Source organism: Pseudogymnoascus destructans, assembly GCF_001641265.1.
Source record: "Pseudogymnoascus destructans isolate 20631-21 unplaced genomic scaffold scaffold_30, whole genome shotgun sequence".
Taxonomy (NCBI): Eukaryota; Fungi; Ascomycota; class Leotiomycetes; order Thelebolales; family Thelebolaceae; genus Pseudogymnoascus; species Pseudogymnoascus destructans.
Window position 1 is genome coordinate 51,352 of NW_020167549.1, and position 23,147 is coordinate 74,498.

At 54.0% G+C, this 23,147-nt stretch overlaps 9 protein-coding genes across 9 annotated transcripts; 5 read left to right on the top strand and 4 right to left on the bottom strand.

Moving 5' to 3' along the window:
- Positions 1-226: 226 nt before the first annotated feature.
- On the top strand, positions 227-4,560 carry GYP5 (GTPase-activating protein). The gene is made up of 4 exons (XM_024472413.1): positions 227-1,425; positions 1,487-1,769; positions 1,840-4,004; positions 4,107-4,560. Exons 1-4 carry the CDS (start codon positions 1,336-1,338, stop codon positions 4,167-4,169), a joined length of 2,601 nt encoding a protein of 866 aa, XP_024320102.1. The 5' UTR covers positions 227-1,335; the 3' UTR covers positions 4,170-4,560.
- A 551-nt stretch (positions 4,561-5,111) lies between these two features.
- TSC13 (3-oxo-5a-steroid 4- dehydrogenase) lies at positions 5,112-7,115 on the top strand. Its single transcript, XM_024472414.1, has 3 exons — positions 5,112-5,235; positions 5,319-5,543; positions 5,603-7,115. The coding sequence occupies exons 1-3, from the start codon at positions 5,199-5,201 to the stop codon at positions 6,313-6,315; spliced, it is 975 nt and encodes a 324-aa protein (XP_024320103.1). The 5' UTR covers positions 5,112-5,198; the 3' UTR covers positions 6,316-7,115.
- ARG8 (acetylornithine aminotransferase) lies at positions 6,713-8,333 on the bottom strand (the record flags this gene model as incomplete). Its single annotated transcript, XM_024472415.1, has 2 exons — positions 8,055-8,333; positions 6,713-7,990 (listed from the first exon to the last, which is right to left on the bottom strand). Exons 1-2 carry the CDS (start codon positions 8,199-8,201, stop codon positions 6,713-6,715), a joined length of 1,425 nt encoding a protein of 474 aa, XP_024320104.1. The 5' UTR covers positions 8,202-8,333.
- A 201-nt stretch (positions 8,334-8,534) lies between these two features.
- Positions 8,535-10,787, bottom strand: VMA2 (Vacuolar ATP synthase subunit B). Its single transcript, XM_024472416.1, has 6 exons — positions 10,436-10,787; positions 10,292-10,376; positions 10,215-10,234; positions 10,130-10,165; positions 9,913-10,074; positions 8,535-9,855 (listed from the first exon to the last, which is right to left on the bottom strand). The coding sequence occupies exons 1-6, from the start codon at positions 10,535-10,537 to the stop codon at positions 8,710-8,712; spliced, it is 1,551 nt and encodes a 516-aa protein (XP_024320105.1). The 5' UTR covers positions 10,538-10,787; the 3' UTR covers positions 8,535-8,709.
- A 76-nt stretch (positions 10,788-10,863) lies between these two features.
- On the bottom strand, positions 10,864-12,373 carry VC83_08876 (uncharacterized protein). Its single transcript, XM_024472417.1, has 2 exons — positions 11,872-12,373; positions 10,864-11,811 (listed from the first exon to the last, which is right to left on the bottom strand). Exons 1-2 carry the CDS (start codon positions 12,280-12,282, stop codon positions 11,014-11,016), a joined length of 1,209 nt encoding a protein of 402 aa, XP_024320106.1. The 5' UTR covers positions 12,283-12,373; the 3' UTR covers positions 10,864-11,013.
- DPH1 (Diphthamide biosynthesis protein 1) lies at positions 12,374-14,476 on the top strand. The gene is made up of 2 exons (XM_024472418.1): positions 12,374-12,593; positions 12,644-14,476. Exons 1-2 carry the CDS (start codon positions 12,422-12,424, stop codon positions 13,795-13,797), a joined length of 1,326 nt encoding a protein of 441 aa, XP_024320107.1. The 5' UTR covers positions 12,374-12,421; the 3' UTR covers positions 13,798-14,476.
- On the top strand, positions 14,465-18,088 carry PHO91 (low-affinity phosphate transporter). Its single transcript, XM_024472419.1, has 3 exons — positions 14,465-15,186; positions 15,293-17,625; positions 17,745-18,088. The coding sequence occupies exons 1-3, from the start codon at positions 15,104-15,106 to the stop codon at positions 17,888-17,890; spliced, it is 2,562 nt and encodes an 853-aa protein (XP_024320058.1). The 5' UTR covers positions 14,465-15,103; the 3' UTR covers positions 17,891-18,088.
- Positions 18,089-20,197: 2,109 nt separating this feature from the next.
- On the top strand, positions 20,198-21,717 carry VC83_08879 (uncharacterized protein). The gene is made up of 2 exons (XM_024472420.1): positions 20,198-20,595; positions 20,648-21,717. The coding sequence occupies exons 1-2, from the start codon at positions 20,584-20,586 to the stop codon at positions 21,617-21,619; spliced, it is 984 nt and encodes a 327-aa protein (XP_024320059.1). The 5' UTR covers positions 20,198-20,583; the 3' UTR covers positions 21,620-21,717.
- A 72-nt stretch (positions 21,718-21,789) lies between these two features.
- VC83_08880 (uncharacterized protein) lies at positions 21,790-23,124 on the bottom strand (the record flags this gene model as incomplete). Its single annotated transcript, XM_024472421.1, has 1 exon — positions 21,790-23,124. The coding sequence occupies one exon, from the start codon at positions 23,122-23,124 to the stop codon at positions 21,790-21,792; it is 1,335 nt and encodes a 444-aa protein (XP_024320092.1).
- Positions 23,125-23,147: the final 23 nt, after the last annotated feature.

Below are 23,147 nucleotides of genomic sequence, written 5' to 3' on the forward strand. Positions count from 1 at the left end.
ATATTCAAATTAAATTAAATATTCGTAAACCATAATATATCGAGAGAATATAGTTCAACCCAATAAGACTCTCTAAAGGATAGATATCACCTTGTTTGTTATCTCAGATACCATAGACCCTGACCTCAGGCGTGGTTTCAGCGTCACAATCAGCACAATAGACATCACGTGACACGGAATACACCAACAGGTGGTTAGTCGTAATAATTATCATATTTCACGTACCATACAAGTTACAACTGTATTTCTTTATAGCCTTCTTACAAATTATTCATGTCTGTAGCAGTACCATCCCCTCCTCGCTGAGTAATAATATAATCCCCTATGAGCCTGGTGAGTCTGACGAGGCCGTCCCATCCTATCTCGCAGGCCAGCTAACATCCATCTGTGGACCACCAAGTGGCGCCCGCGTCAGTGTTTCCCGTTACAAGTTGATTAGCCAGAAATAACGCGCACCGCTGAAATACCACCGTGGCCTCCCGGGTATTACTTTAGTGGCTTAATTGTCGCCGAGTCTCAGAGCCCTGCACGCCTCATTGGAGATTGTGTACAAACGATATTCAGCAATGTTCAGCGATGTTCAGCGTACAGAGGCATTATCGAGGCACAACAGTATTATACTATATAGAGAGATATCAATGGAATTTCTTCATGGATGGGGGCTGGAAGAGGGGTCCATGAGAGACGGTTACTCAGTACAGTCGTCTGTTCTGTTTGTACGTACGGTATACAGTACGAGTATACTCGCTCTCTTTATTCTCATAACCCTACATATAACACTCACACCGCATGAATAATAATCGTGGCCTTATTCACCGTATTAATCGAATTGATTCAATTTCAATAGCCCTGCAAAACTGGAGAAACTCCCCAATCCGTCCCCTTGTTCTGCAGATCCAGAATTAAGATTGCCAAGATCGCGAGGCCTCCATCAATCCGCTCCTGTACCAGACCACAGCTCCAAATATTTCGGCGACCATAATAGATACAAAAAGGCAAACCGAGCCACAGCACAGGGCAAACGGCGGCAAATCGGGCCACATTATATAAAAAAATATCGGCTCTGAGGGGGGAACCAGGAATCAGAAAACCCACTCGAGATCGACACTGGGAAACAGCGACCCAGGCACCCAGAAGCCGCCGTTTCTCCGTCTCCCTACATACGCACCTCCAACCTTACCTGATAATCTGCAGCCAGCAACCGACAGAAGACGTCAGAGAGGGGCATTCTGCAGTTCACCATTGATGGCCTCGAATAGCACCTGAACTCTCCAGGATAACGACAAGGTCGGGCCAGAAGCACAGAAACAAGCCATATACCACCCGACATCTACAATGTCACCACCAAAAGGAGACGGCGATACTCGCCCTGAGCTGGTGGTCAAGGATACACAGCCTGAATCTGACGACTCGGGCCACGAAACTGTAAGACACAAAAGACAAAGAATTGCTGATCTGGACAGTTGGCTAATTGTGATACTATCAGGACACTTTCGAGGACGCCGACACCACACCCATTGGCCACAACCAGGCTGTGTCTCCCACAGCTTCAACACGATCTTTAACGAATTCCCACGCGGCTCATCACAATGGAGACTCCGAGGCCCCAGTGGTACCTCTAGAAGCGCATCCAGAAGACGACGTATCACCTACAAGCAGCCAACCAAGATCTCCCCCAGCCGTCACGGAACGCCTCTCAACCTTAAGCCTAGACAACGTGAGCTTAAACGGAGAAGGGATCCCTGCAGCGGCGGCAACGACCGTCAAAGGTATGGCCTTCGGACTCTAACCCCCATCAGCTGTTAATTGGAGCTGTTGCTAATCATATTTGACATACAGCAGATACCACAAAGCCCGAATTACCCCCACGATCTTCCGCCAAGGCTGTCCTCGAGGGCTTCCAAGGGTCGTTGCCATCAGTGCCGTGGGGACCACCTCCCCCGCCACCTCCAGCAAAGGACAAGGCACAAACTGTTGTTCTCCCGCCACGAAAGCTCACAGGACCATTTTCATGGTTGTCGAGGGGTTCCGCACCTCCACCACCAACTGTACCACGAGTACCATCACCTGGGAACGGCTCTGGAGGCCGCCGAAACACGACATCTTCGATAGCTACGAATAATAGCAACCCAGACCTCATGCTCAATAAACTCGACGAGGGGAACGAGTCGCCAAATGACATCAGGAATTCATCGAGGAACAGCCTACGGGATAGATTCAAGCTCCTGCGGATGAGAGAAGAGGCAGGCATTACTTCGTTGGGCGAGGAAGGCGAGGAAGGGACACCGATTGATACTATGACTGGGCGTGCAAGTCTCGGCCAAGGAATTACTAGCCCAACGGGCTCAGAAGACAAAGCTCTCCCAGCAACACCGAATGCGGCGGCTTTCAATCCCTCATTAGCACCAGGAACTGCGGCGGGCGTTACATCTGGACCACCTGCCACCGAAGAAGTTGACTGGGATTTGTGGCAGTCAGTGGTCTACGAGGGCCCAGCGGCAGTAGCGAGGACAAGCCCCGAAGAGCTGAATCAAGCGATTGCTCTCGGTATTCCTTCTGCGATCCGTGGAGTTGTCTGGCAAGTCTTGGCCCAGAGCAAGAATGAGGAACTGGAGTCGGTGTATAGAGACCTGCTCTCGCGTGGAACGGACCAGGATAAGGACAGGGCGAGCATTTCCAGTGCGGGAGCCAGCAATACCTTCTCGAACGGTGGAAAAGACAAAGATACCGCGTCATCGGCGTCTTCAGTGCATTCTGATCTGTCGGGAAGCGGCTTGAAGTCACCATCGCCAACCGAGAGGAACCCGGAGAATATTGCAAAGGCACAAGCTGCTGCTTTGGCGGAGAGGAAAAAGAAAGCAAAGGACGATGCGGCGTCATTGCTGAAGCTGGAGAAGGCTATCAAGCGCGACCTAGGCGCCAGGACGAGCTTCTCAAAGTTTGCAGTCAGCGCGGGCCTCCAGGACGGACTATTCGGCGTGTGCAAGGCATATGCCCTCTTCGACGAAGGCGTTGGGTACGCCCAAGGCATGAATTTCCTCGCCATGCCTCTCCTCTTCAACCTCCCCGAAGGAGAAGCCTTCTGCCTCCTCGTGCGCTTAATGAACCAATACCGTCTCCGCGACCTCTTCATCCAAGACATGCCCGGCCTGCACATGCACCTCTACCAATTCGAGCGCCTCCTCGAAGACCTCGAACCTGCGCTCTACTGCCACCTCCACCGCAAAGGCGTCACCCCGCACCTCTACGCCACGCAATGGTTCCTCACCCTCTTCGCGTACCGCTTCCCCCTCCAGCTCGTCCTGCGCATCTACGACCTCATTCTTAGCGAGGGGCTCGCTGCGATCCTTAAGTTTGGGATTGTACTCATGCAGAAGAACGCTGCTACTCTTTTGGGGATGAATGACATGGTGGCCCTTACTAATTTCCTGAAAGATCGCCTCTTCGACGTCTACATCGACGCCTCACCATCCCCCGGCTCGATCCTCGAATCGGGCTTCTTCGGCAGCTCAGGCGCCAGCATCGACAAAGAAGTCTACCACGCCGATACCCTCGTCCTCGACGCGTGCGCCATCAAGATCACCCCCGAGATGCTGAAAACCTACACCAGCGAATGGGAAGAGAAAACCCGCACCGAAAAAGAGCGCGAAGCAGACCTCGAACTCCTCCGCTCCACCAACGCCTCCCTCTCCCTCTCCGTCCGCCGCCTTGAAGAACGAGTCCAGAACCACGACCAAGAGCACGCGGCCCTCGCTACGGACCTCGTCCGCACGAAGGTCGAGAATGAAGAGTTGCTGGACCAGAATGAGAGCCTGAAGGGACAGGTGGAGGAGCTGAGGGGGGTGGTGGAGAGGCAGCCGGCGGAGGTGGAGGAGAGGCTTAAGACGGAGATGGAGAGGTTGATGAAGAGGAACTTGGAGGTGCATGAGGAGAATACGAGGTTGGAGGAGGAGATGGGGGGGATGGAGGGGACGTTGGTGGAGACGAAGATGGCGTTTGCTGAGGTCAGTTTACGCTTCCCCTTTACCTTTATACCCCGGTTCCTTTCTTTATATGCCGTTTTACCCTCTCTGTGTTCGGGATTCGAATACTAATCATACCGACAGCTTAACGCACAACACGAAACCCTGCAGCGGCGCTGGACCGATCTGAGGAAGGCGCTGGACTAGAAAATCCCTTGTGTTTCCGGGTCATGGTTCGCGGACTACTTGATGTGCTTGTGAAAAATTTATCACGCTGCGTTGCGTTGTGCTGCGCTGCATTCAGATGGGGGGGGTTTTTCCTTTTCCTCATGTACGAAGTTTGTGTGTGGGATGGGTTGTGTGACTGTACATCGATAAGATTTATGGCAGAGCGGTTTAAGAAGAGACTGCTATGAGCTCGTGAAGGGGGTGGCTGGGACTGAACAGAACGGCACGGCATATGGATGGATGGATGAACTGGGAGAAGATGGATGGGAGGGGGAAAGTAGCTGACTATACTATATAGATGTAGCTCCAATGCTTGGGCTGAGCTTTGGGTTTTTGATAGGTTTGGTGGGGGTGCGGATGTGGAGGTGGGTGGAAAGGGGGAGTGGGGGAGTGGGGGGGAGGGGTGAAGGGGGGAGAGAGGGTGGGGGGAATGGAATATGATATATGAGAAGCATTGCGCGGGGATTTGGGTGATGCTAGGGTGGTGAGATGCTAAGGCGAGAGAATTGAAATGGAATCAAATCCAAATTATATAAAAGACCCTGGCCGAACGGTCAATGTGATTATGGGAAAAGCAGTCCTGTTGTGCATAACAGGAGTAATGATGCTGGTGCCCATAGTTGGATACGATCTTTGAACCACGGCGGTGTGTCACCGCTTCGGTCTTCTCACCGCACTGTTACTGTCACCGGTATGTTCATGCTACCGGTCTCTGCTATAGAGAATAAAGTTGAATCTGTTCTTGTTCTAAGTTATTACTGTACTTTGAATCTTCCACTTGAATCCCTGTGGTCTATCCCTTGGCCAGCCTTGTGATTAGAGTTATGTCGAGGCGCGAAAGGCTGAGCCTTGGAATTCGTCGTTGATTGGCTGGACTGTAACATCCAACACTCTAGATTCCAAATTTGTCCTTCTCTCCCTGCCAACCTCAACGAAACCACACAACAACTCCGAATTGGGAAGAGAGGAAGTTGTAAAAGTGAAGTTTAGAGAAGAGAAACTGTCAAGATGGCGTCTTCTATGACTTTGAGGGTTACCACGCCCGGTACGTCTCTCTCCCCTTATGCTCTTGTGGTTTTTGAGAACTACATTTTTGTTGAGGTGCATGTGAACTGACCTCATATCCAGCGGGCAAAAAGCCAATCCGCAAGCTACCCTCCAACATTGAAATCGGCGCTGGCACGACCGTCGAGGAGGCAAAGAGGATCATTGCGCGCCACACTGGGATGCGCGATTACCACCGCATCGCCATCGTGGACACGACCACCAAGAGCATCATCAAGGACCGTCTGAGCATCCTGGCGCAGAACCCCGGCGTGCAAGCTACCGGCGACATCGCCGTCAAGGACCTTGGTATGCCTCCCCCCCCCCCTTCCCCCCATACTATAGCCCTTGACTGACCCCCCGACCAGGCCCCCAAGTCTCCTGGCGCACCGTCTACGTCGTCGAATACGCCGGCCCCATCTTCCTCTCCCTCCTCCTCGCCTACCCCCTGCGCGCCTACATCTACCCCTCTGCCCTCTTCGGCCCGCCCACCCCCTTCTCAACCATCCAGACCATCTCCCTCGCCCTCATCGTCCTGCACTTCATCAAGCGCGAGCTCGAGACCGTCTTCCTCCACCGCTTCTCCGCCGCCACCATGCCAGCATCCTACATCCTCAGGAACTTGGCGTACTACTGGCTCTCCATGCTCAATATCGCGTACTGGGTCTTTGCCCCCAACGCCGCTGCTGCATCGCCCCTGAAGGAGGGGAGGGATACGTACATCCTCGCTGCTGGTCTGGCGGTATACCTCTTCGGCGAGCTCGCCAACTTCAACACCCACGTCATCCTGGCAAACCTGCGCCCCAAAGGCACCACCAAGCGCGGGATCCCCAAGGGCTTCGGTTTCGGCATCGTCGCGTGCCCGAACTACTTGTTTGAGCTCGTCTCGTGGATCGGTGTGCTCCTTGTGACGCGCAGCTTTGCGACGGGTGGGTTCTGTGTCGTGGCGTGGTTGTGGATGCAGAGGTGGGCGGTGGGGAGGGAGAAGAGGTATAGGAAGGAGTTTGGGGCGGCGTATAAGCCGCATTTGTATCCGATGACGCCGGGGTGGGCGTTGTCGATTAGAAAGGCGAAGGAGTGAGTGTGAAGCGAATGGTGGGGTGGTGTGTATTAGTAGTGGAGGTTGGGTGGTTAAAATGAACGGAATGGGACGGGGAAGTGGTTGGGGAGAGGAAGTGTGTGTGGGTTGGTATATGGATGAGAACGTAATGAGGGGATGAGTTAGATGGGCTAGGCTCTAGATTGCATGGGCATTGCATGGGCATTGCAGGTTTATGGGAAGGGATATAGCTTCAGGCACATGGCAACAAAATCATTGCATTGTTTTTGCTTAGAGTAGCGCAGAATCGAGTCTCGATTGAAATACAGACTTTTCTATTTGTGACCTACAGTCTCACTCCGCTGAACACCACATAAAAGGCTGACAAAGCTATAGATTCAGTACTCTACTTTTGACGCCGAACTACTGACTGTTATAATCAGTTACCCCCCGCAGCAACAACCGCCATAACCTTATCCAGCACCGCAAACCCCTCCTCAATCTCCTCCTCCGAAATCGTCAACGGCGGCACAAACCTCAACGTATTCGTCCCCGCCGTAATAACCAACAACCCCCTCTCCCTCGCCGCCGCCACAATCGGCGTCGGATCGCGATCAAGCTGCAATCCCAGCAGCAGCCCCTTCCCCCTAATCTCCCCCACAAGCTTAGGGTACTTCTCCTGTAGCTTCTTCATCCGCCCCACAAACAAGGCAGACTTCGCAGAAACTGCCGACTGAAGCTCAGGCTGCGAGAGCCTAGACACAATATGATGCGCCAACCTCGACGCGAGCGGATTGCCCCCAAACGTCGTCCCATGATCCCCCACCGCGATCTTCTCCGCCACCGCCCCCGTCACCAGCGTCGCCCCAACAGGGAACCCATTCCCCAGCGCCTTCGCCGTCGTCAGAATATCCGGATGCGCCTCAGCCGGCAAATCGCTGTGCGCCCACAACGTGCCCGTGCGGGATAACCCGCACTGAATCTCGTCATATATCAGCACCGCGCCGACCTCCTTACAGCGCTTCGCAAGCGCGACCAGGAACTCCGGCGTAGCGACATGCACCCCGCCCTCGCCCTGGATCGGCTCCACGATCACGCCAGATGTGGTGGGTGTCACGAGCTCAGCAACACCAGCGACATCATTGTAAGTCCCGTAGCGGAACCCGGGAAGCATAGGCGCGAAGGGGGCTTGGTACTTTGGATTCGGCGTCGCGGACAACGACCCCATCGTGCGTCCATGAAACGAGTTATTAAACGACACAATCTCATGCTTCTTGCCGCTCGGGTCCGCCACCTTGCCCGCCTTGCGCGCGAACTTGATAGCCGCCTCGTTCGCCTCCGAGCCAGAGTTACAGATGAACACCGCCTCGACGCCCGCCATGCTCCCGGACCCGAGCGTCTTCTGCACCAGCAGCATCGACAGCGCGCCCGTCCAGGGGTTGTGGTACAGGTTCGAGGTGTGCACCAGCGTCTTGGCTTGCGAGTAGATGAGCTCGCTGATCTCCGGGTCGCAGTGGCCGAGGGCGTTGACGGCGATCCCGGCGGTGAAGTCGAGGTACTTCCTGTTCTCGAGGTCGTAGAGGTAGGACCCTTGGCCTTTGACGAACATGGGGGCGGGGCGCGCGTAGGTCTTCACCATGTACGGCGCTTGCTCGTTCACGACGGTCGTGGTGGCGGAGTCTTCAGCTGGGTCTGGGTTTGGGAGGTTCGCTGCTTTCTGCGGAATTTGTTAGAATGGGAGAGCGGGGAGTAGAGACAGGTAGAGTTGAGAGGGAACGCACGAATATTTCATTCTTCAATTGCTCCGGCATATTCGAACCAGAGGCCGCAGCCGCGGCTTGTGACGCACAGCGCCGAGCCGGGGCATTGCTCATTTTCAGGCTTGCGGCCGCCGTCCTCCTCGCCGATAAACGCAGAGACATTGACATTGGCACTATGGGCAATCGTGCTTAGGCAGAGCAATTGCAGGGAGATGTAAGGCTTGGTTTGGGGGGGGGGAATTGAAGGTTTTTGAGACAGTCAACTGTGAGTTGTGGCGGGGATGTGAAAGATGCTCAGGGTCGACGCGAATATTTAACTCATCAGAGATCCAATCGGTGACTCTTCGCAGACGCCAAGGACAAGGCTGAGTGAGTAACAACCCTGAGGGTACACTATATTTCAGCCTTGCCATCGAATATACAGCGCCCTTTCAACGACACCAATAACCACATGCAATAAAAAATACTCATGCCAATATGTACCAATGAAACAACATGTAATTCCATATTGAATAATCTGGTATTTGCTCAATCATCTCAATCACCCGCCTACGATCAATACGCATCACAGAAACCATACACTAAACCGTCTATCTGCGGAACCCCTCTTATCCTACTAACAAAGAGACACAACAACACGCCTAAGACCGTCACGACACGACACGACACGACACGCTCACGCATCAATCAGGTTCTCCTCCTGCTGACCCGCCTTCGCCGTATCCTCCGTGTTATCCCTCGTATCCTTCTGCCCCTGCCTCTTTTTCGTCTTGCGCTCCGACCTCTGGTAGAACTCCGCCAGGATCTTGGCCGGGATACGGTTAAGCAGCTCCTTGGGGTATATGCGGAGCAGGCCCCACGCCTGGTCGAGGGACTCGTAGATGGTCCTCGACTCGTAGGGGGATTGCGAGATGAAGGTGCGCTCGAACTTCTCCAGGAACTCGAGGGAGAGCTTGTCCTCGGATGACAGGGCCTCCTCACCGACGACGGCCTTCATGGCCATGGCGTCCTTGCCGATGGCGTACTTGGCGTACAGCTGGTTGGAAACGTCGCCGTGATCCTTCCTTGTGTTGCCCTCGCCAATGGCAGACTTCATAAGACGGGAGAGAGATGGCAGGACGTTGATCGGAGGGAAGACGCCGCGGTTGTAGAGCTGGCGATCGATGAAGATCTGGCCCTCGGTAATGTAACCAGTTAAATCGGGGATGGGATGAGTGATATCATCGTTAGGCATGGTGAGGATAGGAATCTGAGTGATCGAGCCGTTACGGCCCTGGACACGTCCGGCGCGCTCGTAGATCGTCGACAAATCAGTGTACATGTAACCCGGGTAACCACGACGACCTGGAACCTCCTCACGAGCTGCGGAAACCTCACGAAGAGCGTCACAGTATGCCGTGAGATCCGTCATGATAACCAAAACGTGCTTCTCGAGCTGGTAGGCGTAGTACTCAGCAGTCGTCAGGGCCAGACGAGGCGTAATGATACGCTCAATGGTAGGGTCGTTGGCCAAGTTAAGGAAGAGAGTGACACGCTCCAAGCTGCCGTTTTCCTCGAAATCGCGGGTGAAGAAACGGGCAGTCTCCAAGTTGACACCCATAGCTGCGAAGACAATGGAGAAGTTCTCCTCGTGGCCATCGTGCACGCCCTTGTTTGTGACACCCTGCTTTTGGACCAAACCAGCTTGTCGACAGATCTGAGCTGCGACTTCGTTATGTGGGAGACCGGAAGCAGAGAAGATGGGGATCTTTTGGCCACGAGCGATCGAGTTCATCGTGTCAATGGCGGAAATACCCGTTGAGATCATCTCCTCGGGGTAGACCTGTAAGAGAGACAGTCAGCATAGGACTGCACGGGGTCCATGGGCAAGGCCACTTACACGAGAGTATGGGTTAATAGGGCTTCCGTTGATGTCCAGGTACTCCTCAGCCAACACCTTCGGTCCCTTGTCGATAGCCCTTCCGGATCCATCAAAGATGCGACCAAGCATGTCCTCAGAAACACCCAGCTTCAAGCTCTGCCCCGTAAACTCGACTGTAGTCTTTGTGGAGTTAGCAACATGTCTCGACTATAGAGAAGGGACGGGGCTAGCAAACCTTCTTCACATCGATTCCCGTTGTGCCTTCGAATACCTATATCTGCGTCAATACTGCAGCCGATCCATGCTCCAGGCCTCCTTACCTGCACAACAGCTCTAGTTCCTATAACCAGTCAGCTTCAGACCTATGAAATACCCATATTGCATCGCAAATACGCACCTCTAGCCTCAAGGACCTGCCCCGACCTGACCGTCCCATCGGGAAGCCTCAAGTTGACAATCTCATTGTACTGCGGGAATTTGACCTAAAACACCACATCATCAGCCCCTCCTCCCTTCCAACTTCCAATTGAGGCAACCCTACACTCTCGAGGATGACCAGAGGCCCGTTAACACCGCCGATGGTATTGTACCGAATCCGGGGCGTAACGTTGTACGATGACGACTCGCGGGGATCGGTCGTCATGGCTGCGAGTTTCGCGGAGAGGGAAGGTGTGTGTTATATAGATGTTTCTTGCTGGAGGGGAGTTATGTCGGGCTCCTGCACTACCAAGAGTGCGGCGTGGGTGAGCTGGTGGGAGGAGAGGGGAGTGAGAGCTTGGAAGTTGAAGCTCAACCCTTCGGGACGATAAGCTAGGTTGCTGGAACATGAGCGAGCGCCAAGAGTTACAGCCACGTCACGTGATTTTAATTGGTCGGAGGAGGTTTGGGGTAGGATTTGAATGAGAATAATAGAGGGGCTCTTGGAAAATAGAAGGAAATAATGGGTATATGCGGTATATATGCATGGAGGGCACATGATTGCGGAATTTTGGACTGGTTTCGTAACTTGGCGCTGCACAATAGTGAGACTTGTATCCATATCACTCTACTACAAGCACTTCCAAGACTCGACAGCTTTTTGATATTTATATTTACATCCAATGCCTAGCAGTATATCCCTCAAGTAGCCAGCGTCCTCCTCCCCAGCACCGCCTTCCCCACACTACTCGAATTCGGCCTCTCAATCTCCTTCGTAATCCACGCCCCAATATCCGCCACCGCATCCAAATCCACCCCCGTATCCATCCCCAAACTCTCCAGGAAATACACCATATCCTCCGTCGCCACATTCCCCGTCGCCCCCGGACTATACGGACACCCTCCCAACCCCCCGACACTGCTATCAAACGTCCTAATCCCATGCTCCAGCGCCACCGCCGTATTCACCAGCGCCTGCCCAAACGTATCATGGAAATGCATCGCCATATCCTCATTCCTAATCCCCGCCGCCGTCATCGCCCGCAGCAGCTCCGCCGTCCGCGGCGCCGTGCCCATCCCCGTCGTGTCACCTAAGGCGATCTCATCAACCCCCATCTCGAGGAGGTCGGTAGCTACTTCGGCGACTTTGTGGGGATCGACGTCGTACCCTTCGAAGGGGCAGCCGAGGACCGTGGAGATGTATCCGCGGACCCGGTAGCCGGCGTCTTTGGCGCCTTGGATTACGGGCTTGAAGCGCTGGAGGGAGGTGGCGATGTCGCAGTTGAGGTTCTTCTGCGTGAAGGACTCGGTGGCCGCGGCGAAGACGGAGAATTCGATTTTGGGGGCGTCGGGGCGTGCGGTGTGGCCGGCGGCTTTGAGGACTGCCATGGCGGCTTCGAAACCCTTAATGTTGGGAGCGAGGAAGGAGTAGTTTATGGGGAATTTTGAGTCGGGTGTTTCTTTTATGATGCTTTCGAGAATTTCGTTTGATGTTGCCATCTAATGGATCGGTATGTTAGCTCGAGTACACAGTAGGAGTACAGGTAGATATGAATGCACCTGGGGAACCCATTTGGGAGATACAAAGGAGCCAGCCTCGATATCCCTCAACCCCGTCTTTGCCAATCGCGATATGAGGTCTAATTTCGTATCCGTCGATATAGTCTTCTTCTCATTCTGCAGCCCATCTCTCGCTCCCACCTCCACAATCCTTACGCGATTATTCCTCGATGGCGGCGCCGGATCAGCCGTCGTAGCAAAGGCGAAACCCCTAAGCTGGCGCGCATTGAGTCGCCTCACGCATCTCGCAGTTGGTCGTAGTAACACCATTGCTGTTCGAATGTCTAGGAAGTTCAAAATGCCGACGTTTTTTCTACCTTGTGTAAGGTTATGTCGATGTCGTCGGTTCAGACCTGGTCCCGGGTTACAGTTATGCGGGGAAAGCTCGGGCCACTGTGCCGCAACAAGCATGCGGAGCGTAGCCTTGTCAAAAAGTCGTTAGCCTCGCAGAGGGGTTGACGACTTTTTGGCGACGATCAGAGGGTCGGATGAAATATAGTTACTACTTTTGATACAACAACCCCACCTTCTGCGAATATAAATCGCTGAAATGGAGGAAGATAGAGCGGAAGGAAATCTAGGGATTGCGGCGGATCTGGAAGAGAATCGGGAGCCTGTGGTCCAGAGGCAGCCGAAGAAGAGATTTGTGGGGAGGCGAGCGGCTGCTGAGAATGCAGCGAAGGGTGCGGAGAGTGGGACGTCTATTGAGACTGCGGTGCAAGGTGAGTTTATATTATTATTTTTGGACATATAGAAACTAACTCCACACCAGTTGCAAACCCCCGGCGGACACCACGGCAACTAAACCAAGTCCCCCCCTCCATCCTCAACGACCCCGACATCAACGCGGCCATCGCCCTCCTCCCCCCCAACTACTCCTTCGAACTCCACAAAACCATCCACCGCATCCGCACCAACGCTTCCACCAAAGTTGCCCTCCAAATGCCCGAAGGCCTGCTCCTCTTCGCCACCACCATCTCCGACATCCTCTCCCAGTTCTGCCCCGGCATCGAAACCGTCATCATGGGCGACGTCACCTACGGCGCCTGCTGCATCGACGACTACACCGCCCGCGCCCTCGGCTGTGACCTGCTCGTGCACTACGCGCATTCCTGCCTCATCCCCGTCGACGTCACTCAGATCAAGACCCTCTACGTCTTCGTCGACATCTCCATCGACACGGCCCACCTCCTCGCAACTATCACCCGCAACTTCGCCGCCGGCAAGACAATCGCAATGGTCGGCACGATCCAGTTCAACGCCACCCTCCACGGCGTCCGCGCCCCCCTCGAAGCTGCGGGGTTTAAAGTCCTCACCCCCCAGATCTCCCCTTTAAGCAAGGGCGAGATCCTCGGCTGCACGTCGCCAAAGTTAGACGCGGATGGCGTGGATTACATCCTCTACCTCGGCGACGGCCGCTTCCACCTCGAGAGCGCCATGATCCACAACCCCTCCATCCCCGCCTACCGCTACGACCCCTACTCTCGCCGCCTCACCCGCGAGCTCTACGACCACGCCGAGATGCACGGGCTCCGTCGCTCAGCCATCCACGCCGCCAAATCAGCCAAGAAATGGGGATTAATCCTCGGCTCCCTCGGACGCCAGGGAAACCCGCACACCATGTCCCTGATCGAGAAAAAACTCACTGAGCGCGGGATCCCATACATCTACCTCCTACTCAGCGAGATCTTTCCGGGGAAACTGGCAATGATGGAGGAGGTCGAGTGTTGGGTGCAGGTCGCGTGTCCGAGGCTGAGTATTGATTGGGGATATGCGTTTCCGAGGCCGTTGTTGACGCCGTATGAGGCGCTTATTGTGTTGGGAGAGAAGGAGGATTGGAGGGGGAGTGGGGATGTGTATCCGATGGATTATTATGGGAAGGAGGGGTTGGGGAGGGTTAAGGAGGCGGTTGGTATGGCGGCGTAGGGGGAGGGTGGTATGCGCAGCTTGGAAGAAGAAGGAATGAACTGGAGCCAGGCTGGGGGTGAAGCTGGTATGGGAAGCTTGGAAGAAGAAGGAATGAACTGGACCAGGCTGGGGGTGAAGCTGGTTTTGGGAAGCTTGGAAGAATAAGGAATGTACTGGAATCAGGCTGGCGTTGTTGCTCGCACGGCAATGTGGGTAGGGAGGACTAAACATCGGCCTCATCATCAAGATGGACATATCTGCGCTCTACAAGGTGTGGTCACCAGCGATGAGAGTTAGTCTCGCCCCTGCCGCGGGATAGAACGGCAGCCACCCCTTCCACCTGCCAATAGCGGCAAAAGAGCACGCGTACTCCCCACATCTGGAGAAGGGGAACGGCACGAGCCCATTTTTCTCACCCGGAGATGGAGAGCTGAAGAGGGGCACGACATGCTGGTTGTCTTAGATACGGAGTACGTGGTGGTGCTTCATGGGGCGATGAAGAGGAGAGCGGGGTCAATAGGTAGGGATACAGATTTGCATACAAGGTAACACATGGCAGAATGCGGAATCATGTCTGCAAAGTGGATGATTGAAAATGAAGCGGCGGCCGTTTGTTTCTGGAGGTGATGACTGGATAAAACAATCCTCCTCCAACAATAAGCAAATATAAATAAAGACAATGCTCCCCACGTGCTGGAAAGAAGAGTTGGGATAGGGGGTTGGGGTAGACGTGGCGGCTGATTTATAGCCTATGTGCGGAATATGTGATGTGCATCTTGCAGCTGTAGGGGCCATTTACCACTAACAACACTAACAACCCACCCACTATCATCACTAACAACCCACTAACATCACCACTAAACCCACCAACTAACTCCCATCACCGAATCCACCGAATCCACCGAATCACAACGTCCCACATCTCACCCAGCCCACTCCCAGCCCAGGCACGACCAGTGTCTGATTCGAGAAAGGTAACAGAAACCAGACCTCTGACCACTTATTTATTCTTCAATTGCCCCATTCCCGATACAACGAATAATCCCCACCGATTCGTCGGCTGGGAAAAAAAACCGCGAAACTGGCGACGGGAGGGACTGTCCCTCCTCTATCAGCGCGCACCTACACCGAGAAGAACAACAGCGGAAACAGGAACGAGAACCAGAGTCACAGACAGAGCAGCAAGGAGGGACAATCTGATGCGTACGAGCTCACCGATTTCAATAACCCCCCAAACCACACCACCGACGACTTCGAGGCCCGGGAGGCGAGACGGCTTGCCAAGAGGGTCGAGAAGCTCGCGAGGCGGGAGGAGGAGTTCGAGATGAAGTTCTCGCATAGTATACAGTTCAATGCGGTGCCGGATTGGAGTAGCCATTACATCGCATACAGCAATCTCAAGAAATTGTGAGTGCAGCCTTTACGAGAGGAGCTGGGCTTGGATGCCCCAGCCGAGGGAGAGCTCAGGTTTGAGAGAGACGGGGTGACACAATTGCTAACACCACACAACCAGAATATACCAGCTCGAGAAAACCCAAAACCGCCAAAATGCCCCAACCACCGACGCCGAGGCGTCTCCCGTCCTCGCCAGCAACGTCGAACCCGACCAGATCTTCACGCGCGCCCTGGACGTCGAGCTCGAGAAGATCAGCAGCTTCTACCAGATCAAGGAGCTCGAGATCTTCAGCGAGATCTCCGAGCTGCTCGCGCAGCAGGAGGAATACGATGCCGAGATACAGGAGAGCGGCATGGAAGGTTCGTCGGACGTGCATGACGGACGCGGGAGACGGCCAGGCAGCTTTTACAGGGGAAACACGGCAAGGCATCCGAGGCCGACGAGTACGACGACGAGGTCGATGACGGATGATGTAGATGATAGCGATGATGATGATGATGAAGAGACAGCGCTGAATAGGCGGAAGCCGGAGGTTAGAAGGTCGATGACGGCGCCGTCTGATGCGGACGGGTCGCATGGGGGAGAGGAGATGTGGAATTCCACCGCGGAGTTGAACCGGCGGAGCAGCGTTGCCGCATACGACGACTACGCCGACGAGGCATTCTCGCTGTACTACTCGTCCGGCATCTCGCTGAAGAAGAACACCGTCAGCCTGTACGTGCAGCTATGCGAGCTCAAATCCTTCATCCAGCTCAACCAGACTGGTTTCCGCAAAGTCCTCAAGAAATACGATAAAATCCTCGACCGCAACCTCCGAGAGAAATACATGAGCCGGACCGTCGCCCCCTCATACGTCTTCCGCCCCTCAACCATCAAGCACGTAGAGGAGAACATCGGCCGCATGGAGAATATCTACGCCGACGTCGTCACCGGCGGCGACCTCACCCTCGCCAAGAAGGAACTCCGTCTCCATCTCCGCGAACACGTCGTCTGGGAACGCAACACCGTCTGGCGCGAAATGATCGGCATCGAGCGCAAAGCCCAAGCCGCGAACATGGGAATCCGCCGCACCCTCCTCGGCGCCGACACCGACCCCAGCCACGCGCGCCTCCAGGGCGACGACGAAGGCCTCGTGGATTTAAAGGGGATCAACACACCTGTGGGACGCATGTACTACCCCGCCTGGCTCTTCAGCAGCACCATGCTCGTCCTCCTCCTCCTCATCACCCTCTTCATCCTCCTCCTCTTCATCCCCATCATGTCCGTCCCCGAGCAGCAAAACTGCCTCGCCATGCTCGTCTTCGTCAGCCTCCTCTGGGCCACGGAAGTCATCCCCCTCTTCGTCACCTCCCTCCTCATCCCCTTCCTCTGCGTCCTCCTCCGCGTCGTCCGCTCAGACGACGCGCCACACCACCGCCTCGGCGCTAAACCTGCCGCGGCGTACATCTTCGCCGCTATGTGGACACCGGTTATCATGCTCCTCCTCGGCGGCTTCACCATCGCGGCGGCGTTGTCGAAATACGACATCGCTAAACGCATCGCCACGCTCGTGCTGTCCAAAGCGGGAACCCGCCCGCGCACAGTGCTGGTCACTAATATGTTCGTCGCAGCCTTCGCGAGCATGTGGATCTCCAACGTCGCCGCCCCCGTCCTGTGCTTCTCCATCATCCAGCCTATGCTGCGCAACCTCCCCTCCGACTCAAACATGTCCAAAGCCCTCATCCTGGGCATCGCACTCGCCTCAAACATAGGCGGAATGCTCTCCCCCATCGCCTCGCCGCAGAATATCATCGCCCTCGCTATCATGTCGCCCCAGCCGTCTTGGGCGATATGGTTCTTCATCGCCATCCCCGTCGGCGTCATCTCTATCCTGATCATCTGGGTCCTGCTCCTCGCGAGTTTTAAGCCGGGGAAGGGCACGACTATCGTCCCTGTAAGGCCGGTGAAAGACCCGTTTTCGGGGATCCAGTGGTTCATTTCGTTGGTTACGCTGGCGATTATTGTGTTGTGGTGTGTCAGTCACCAGTTGGAGCATGTATTAGGCGACATGGGAGTGGTAGCCATCATCCCCCTCGTCCTCTTCTTCGGCACCGGCATCCTCACAAAAGAAGACTTCAACAACTTCCTCTGGACCATCATCATCCTCGCCGCCGGGGGTCTCGCCCTCGGCAAAGCAGTTAACTCCTCCGGCCTCCTTTACACCATCGCTGCATCCATCACCGACGCTGTCGAAGGGCTGAGTCTGTACTCTGTACTCGTGGTGTTCGCGTCTTTGATCCTGGTGGTCGCGACGTTTATTAGTCACACGGTGGCGGCGCTGATTATCCTCCCGCTGGTCCATAGTGTGGGGGTGGGGATGGAGAATCCGCATCCGAATTTGTTGGTTATGGGGGGGACGTTGATGTGTAGTGCTGCAATGGGGTTGCCGACTAGTGGGTTTCCGAATATGAGTAAGTTTCTCCCCCCCTCTCCCCTCTTCCCTGTTCTTAGATATCTTCCCCCCCTTCTCTTCCACATTTTTGAAATTGTTGTGGGAGTAATGGGATGATGTGAGGCTAACGCATAGCAGCGGCGATAATGATGGAAGACTCACAAACGGGGCAACGCTACCTGCAGGTAAAACACTTCATCAGCCGCGGCGTCCCATCCTCTGTCCTTACCTTACTCGTCGTCATCACTGTCGGGTACGGGGCTATGCTCATTTCGAATATTTGAGCCTCGTTTTTACATATATATTTGTATTACTGGAACCTCTCATACCTTACTTTACACTATTTTCTTTTTGTTTGGAAGTTTTGAGAGGGGAGACTGTGTGAGCGGCATCTTTTTTTTGGGGGGCGTTGGGGGTTGTGTGGGTAGATTTGGGGGGGGAAGATATAGAGTTATGCATACAACTGTATTCTCGTCCGTGCTACCTTGGTTTTATACACCGTATACTCCTTTTCTACCAGTCATACCCTAGAAGTTACGTGCTCACCGTGTGATTTGCATACTTACTCTAAACCACTGCTGCCAGAAAGCCATCCTCCTCTTTTCTTATCCATAGATTCAACCTTAGGTTCTGAAATTTTGAAGCCCAGTAACAATCCTACTGTACTCTTACCTACCACCAATATGGCACAGCCATGGAACGGCTGTTGGATTTAGCAGAGAGGGAATTGGATCTAGCGACATCGAATTGAGGAAGCTGGTGTGGGGTTGTTGGTATCGTTTGGGACTTTCTCACCGCGATGCCCCCTTCTCATTGCGATGCCCCTTTCTCACCGTCACCCCTTTTCTTGCCGGCGCCTATTCTCATCACCACTCGCTTTCTTAACCGCTGCTCGCATTATCCTCCGCGATCTACGCGCATGAACGACCAAAGAGGGTGTCTCGTTCATTTACAGGTGGGCGTGATGTATCGGCGTTGATATTGTCATTGTCGTCTTTGCTGTCATTATCAAGGAGATTAAGTAGTAGGGGAAGGGGGGGAGGGGGAGTTGAGATGACTGTAGACCTCAAAAATAGTCCAAAACTCGAGTATAAAAGATACCCTTCCTACGCATCTGTGGCATGAGACTACAACCGAAAAAAAAATGATGTCTCAACAAGTAAATAGAACTTCTGCGTGTGCCATCCGCTGGGTCGCGTGGGAATAATTATCTGGCTGCGGATTATTATGCACCGACTGGGTGTCGTGGTATCGCCGTCGCGGGGTTCTCATCGCCATCCCCTCACCGTTACCGTGCTGCTTTTCTTACCGCGCCTGTTCTCACCACTAGCCTTGGTTTTAGGTGGTGAAGCTATTTCGATTGATCCCCTGCGATCTACGATGGAAGACATTAGTATCGGTGTTGTTGATCATCGCTACTGTTGCTGTTCCTGTTGTCATCATTGGGGAGATTGAGAAAGAGAGGGAGGGAGAGAGGGTTAAAAAGTCTTCAAGAATAGTCAAAAGCGGGGTTGAGATGACTATAGACTTCAAACAGTAAAAAAACTCAGCCAAAAACAGAGTAAATCAATACGTTGCCGTCAAAATACTTACAGGGAGAGGAAAGTCAGGGGTTGAGATAACTGTAGACTTCAAACATAGTGCAAAACTCGAGTATAAGGCAGTATATGAGAAGCCTTACCTATCGGTCTGAGTATTAGACTGCCTCAAGAAGGATAAATATATGAGGAGGGTTTGCTATCTGCTGGATTTTGGAATAATAGCCATATTATACTCGTGAATGTGGTGCACTAGGGATCTGCTTTGGGGTTGCTGCTGCTGTCGTTGTGGTTTCTCACCATCACTACGCTTTTTCTCACCCGCGCCTATTCTCACCACCGGCCTTCGTTCTCAGCCGCCACTCCGATTTCCTAACTCGCCGTGATCCACAGGAGGGAAATCTACGATAAAGTTCCCGTACGGCTCCGGGCATGCGTGTTGATGTTGTCAGTCGGTGTCGTCGTTGTTGTCGTTTCGTCATCGTTGTCGATGAGCTTAACAGGAAGGGAAGGGGGGTTATATAGCTGAAAGGAGGGAGAATCGACTGCTTTTGATTGGAGGGGAGGGGTTACGGGAGTTCGTTGGTTGGGAGATATGTTGGGAGGAGGACTATGAGCTGGGCCGGTGAATGGAGGGGCTGGGGTTGAGCAGAAATGGGGGTCGCAGCGTTGGATGTGTGCTGTGGGATGGGGTGGGTGGAAAGTGAGAAATGAACATCCTCAAGGGAATCTTGAGTTTTTGTATGGGAGATGGTATTTACTTACTTTATAACCACAGCGAACTGGAGGTTCTTTCACGATCAGGATTGCTCGATATTACGCAAAAGAGTTAGACGGATCGATCTCGGGTCTGCGTAATCGTCGGAGGGCACTTGGATTTGGAGAGGGGAGCGTTTGAAGGACGATGAGCTCTGAGTATGGTGTGCTTTTTGTTGGCGATGCGTGCTGTCACCGTCGGGGCTGTCGCTGTCATGGTCTGCTGCTCAGGGGTAGGCGGTGGTGTGCCTCGAGGTCGGTGACGGCGCGATTGGAACCTGTTCAGCTTCTTAACCGATGTTTTCTAACAGAGATATAGGCTCTGTAAGAGATCATTTGCTACTCTATCTACGTGGCAAGTGCGATCCAACAAGCGCGACTTCCATATTTGTGTCACCAGCCGCGTGAAAGTAGCTCCTTCCAAAACATGAAGTTATCAAATCCGCCCCTGCCGTCTACAATCCTTCAAATTAGCTTGTTTTTCACTTGCTGCCACTTGCTGCCACTTGTTTTTCTCGGATCTGATCCGTAATTATGAACATCAACTATTCATACTCACCATTGACGGCCTTTATATCAAATTAAACAGTCAGCCAGCAGAAGAATATTATACTGTTACCAACAAAGCGAGACCGTCAACCAATTGCTCTTTCAAAGAAGCACCTCCTTTACAGCTTGAGACAATGGCCTATAAGGTAAATAAACATACCCCCCACCGTCTGTCCCATACTCACCCGACCAACTCAGATTGAGAAACGCAGACGTAGCTCCAGCTCCTCAGAATACGTAGACCCCAGACGAGTCGCTCCTCCACCGAAGCTCATCCGCCACGGATACAACACTCGAAAAAGCCGAAGTCAAAGTCCAGACCTAACAGACTCGCCCCATCCAAAAAGCGATTATTCCCCCACCACAAGCAACCTCGCCAAAATTGCACAGGTATCCCCCATCATCAAAGCAGAAACAGAATCTCCCGTCCTAGAGGCGTTCCCCGAGTTCGACATCAGCTCCTCCTTCCCCTCCCAGATGTCCGTCGACGTCGACTCCATCAACCCCTTTGAAAGCCCCGACCCTGACTCCCCCATGCCCCAGAACGCCACAGAATCAGAATCCAGCATCAAACTCGGTTCCGATGTCGAACTCACCGCCTTCCACCCCCCCGAAGTCCTCTGCATCGGCCACAGCACCCTCCCGTTCTTCAGCCTCACCGAGCTCCTCAAACCAATGGATGTTTCTCACATCGTCGACATCCGCTCCAGACCAGTCTCAAATGTTAGCCCGCAGTTCAATTTTGCGAAGCTGCATTCCAGCTGGCATCTCATGATCGCAGACATGCAGTATGTCTGGCTTGGGGAGTCGCTCGGGGGACGAAGGGAGAATATGGAGGGCGTGATGAGACACAGGGAGATGCTCGTGCCGGACTTGAAGAACTACGCGGCGTACATGACTACCCCGGAATTCAAAGCGGGATTGGCCCAGTTAAAGGAACTGGTGATAGAGCAGGCGAAGAAAAAGAGGAGGGTCGTGATTATGTGCGAGGAGGCGGTGCATTGGCGGTGCCATCGACGCATGATTGCGGATAGACTTGTGGCCGATAATTACATTGTGAAGCATATGGGGTTAAAGGCGAAAGAGTGCGTGGAACATGTGATGTGGAATATTGCAAGGCTTGCTTTGGATGGGGAGGTGGTGTATGATGTGCCGCGGCTTGTTAACTGAGTTGGATGTCAACCCTCACTGGAAAGGCTGATTAGATTATCGAAGAGGAAGTGTTCTCCTTTTCTCTGTAAGGCTGGGAGTGTACGTGACTTGGCGGGTTTGTACGATAATCGATTTGACAAATCCAAATGATACTACCTCCAACGACATCACTCAGCCCCTCTCCCGCATTAACCAGCTTCCACGTTAACATTTCCCCCCTTATTTTTAACCTTCACCCTCGTCTCTCCATTCTTTCCCTTCACCCCAATCTTTGCGTGTCCGTCCTTCACCTTCACCTTATACTTCCCATTTTTCCCCTTCACCTTTACCTTGGCTGGCTTCCCCTTCATTCCCATCGCGTTAGGGCGGTCGTAGTGGGACTTTCCTAGCTCAAGGGTTGGATGCTCCTGTTTCTGGGGCTTCTCGGGTTCCTTTGGCGTTTCTGCCGCTTTTGAGTTTTGGGCTTTGGGTCTCTTGGCTTTGGGCTTCTCGACCTCGGGTCTCTTGGCTTTAGGCTTCTCGACCTCGGGTCTCTTGGCTTTGGGCTTCTCGACCTCGGGTCTCTGGGCTGTAGGCCTCCCGGGTTTGTGTCTGGGCCTCTCAGGCTCTTGCTCCTCCTCTTTGTCGTCGTTCTCGTCGTTGTTATCCTCCTCTTCGTTGTTATCCTCCTCTTCGTCCCCTCCCTTCTCCCAACTCCTATACTCCTCCACAATCTCTCCCCACACCTCCCCCTTCATCCTCTTCTCAAACTCCCTCTCAACCCCACAATCCACCTCCCTCCCCTCCTCCCTAACCTCAAAACTCTCCCTCCAAAACCTCTCCTCCCTCTCCAAAACCGCCTTCTCCTTCCCACCTCCCCGTCCCCCCTTCGACTCCTCCATAACTTTCACCTCCCCATTCTTCTCCTCCCACATCCTCCTAATCCGCGAATTAATCTCAAACCCCCTCTCCGCTCTCTCCTTCAGCACCTCCCCCCTCACCTCCCGCCCGCGCTTAGCCCACTCACTGGCCCCATCAAAACAACTATGCTGCCACGCCCCCCAATGTAGCGCCTCAACCGCCACTCCCGTGCGCCCATCGCACTTCGGCGCCTCCTTCGCCTTCTTAAGCTGGTAATCCCGAATCCGCTCCGGCGCTTTCATATCACCATCCCCCTTTGCCTTCACAGCTGCGACCCCCCCCTCCCCAGCTTTAACAGCCCCCTTCACCTCCGCGCCGGGAACAACGATCACGTTATCCGCGAGCTCGATCTCGTTGTTAAAACACGTGTACGACCGGGACTCGAAGCCCTGGGAGGCGGGTGGGTCGCACTCGTAGATTGTCTTGGGCACGGTGGCGCGGTCGTGTGGCCAGAAGCCGGTGGAGAAGGCGATGCGAGCGGGGTCGGAGGGGGGGAGGGGGTAGAAGTAGGAGAGGATTGTGTTGGGGCCGGTGCCGAAGACGCCGCCGGTGCGGGGGGAGTTGATGGGGGGAGTGGAGGGGTTGAGGAAGGGGAGGGTGAGGAGTTGGGCGAGGGGTGCCATTTTGACGGGTTTGAATGAAAAAT

Bases quoted from the DNA above. Each gene is read 5' to 3' on its own strand.
- GYP5 (XM_024472413.1), top strand. From the start codon at position 1,336: ATGTCACCACCAAAAGGAGACGGCGATACTCGCCCTGAGCTGGTGGTC. The intron at 1,426-1,486 runs GTAAGACACAAA...TGATACTATCAG, and splicing joins ACGACTCGGGCCACGAAACT to GACACTTTCGAGGACGCCGA. The intron at 4,005-4,106 runs GTCAGTTTACGC...TCATACCGACAG, and splicing joins CGAAGATGGCGTTTGCTGAG to CTTAACGCACAACACGAAAC.
- TSC13 (XM_024472414.1), top strand. From the start codon at position 5,199: ATGGCGTCTTCTATGACTTTGAGGGTTACCACGCCCG. The intron at 5,236-5,318 runs GTACGTCTCTCT...CCTCATATCCAG, and splicing joins TTTGAGGGTTACCACGCCCG to CGGGCAAAAAGCCAATCCGC. The intron at 5,544-5,602 runs GTATGCCTCCCC...CCCCCCGACCAG, and splicing joins CATCGCCGTCAAGGACCTTG to GCCCCCAAGTCTCCTGGCGC.
- VMA2 (XM_024472416.1), bottom strand. From the start codon at position 10,537: ATGACGACCGATCCCCGCGAGTCGTCATCGTACAACGTTACGCCCCGG. The intron at 10,075-10,129 runs GTTTGCTAGCCC...AACTCCACAAAG, and splicing joins CGGGAATCGATGTGAAGAAG to ACTACAGTCGAGTTTACGGG. The intron at 9,856-9,912 runs GTAAGTGGCCTT...TCTCTCTTACAG, and splicing joins CTATTAACCCATACTCTCGT to GTCTACCCCGAGGAGATGAT.
- VC83_08876 (XM_024472417.1), bottom strand. From the start codon at position 12,282: ATGCTTGTTGCGGCACAGTGGCCCGAGCTTTCCCCGCATAACTGTAAC. The intron at 11,812-11,871 runs GTGCATTCATAT...CCGATCCATTAG, and splicing joins CTCCCAAATGGGTTCCCCAG to ATGGCAACATCAAACGAAAT.
- DPH1 (XM_024472418.1), top strand. From the start codon at position 12,422: ATGGAGGAAGATAGAGCGGAAGGAAATCTAGGGATTGCGGCGGATCTG. The intron at 12,594-12,643 runs GTGAGTTTATAT...ACTCCACACCAG, and splicing joins TATTGAGACTGCGGTGCAAG to TTGCAAACCCCCGGCGGACA.
- PHO91 (XM_024472419.1), top strand. From the start codon at position 15,104: ATGAAGTTCTCGCATAGTATACAGTTCAATGCGGTGCCGGATTGGAGT. The intron at 15,187-15,292 runs GTGAGTGCAGCC...CCACACAACCAG, and splicing joins TACAGCAATCTCAAGAAATT to AATATACCAGCTCGAGAAAA. The intron at 17,626-17,744 runs GTAAGTTTCTCC...AACGCATAGCAG, and splicing joins TAGTGGGTTTCCGAATATGA to CGGCGATAATGATGGAAGAC.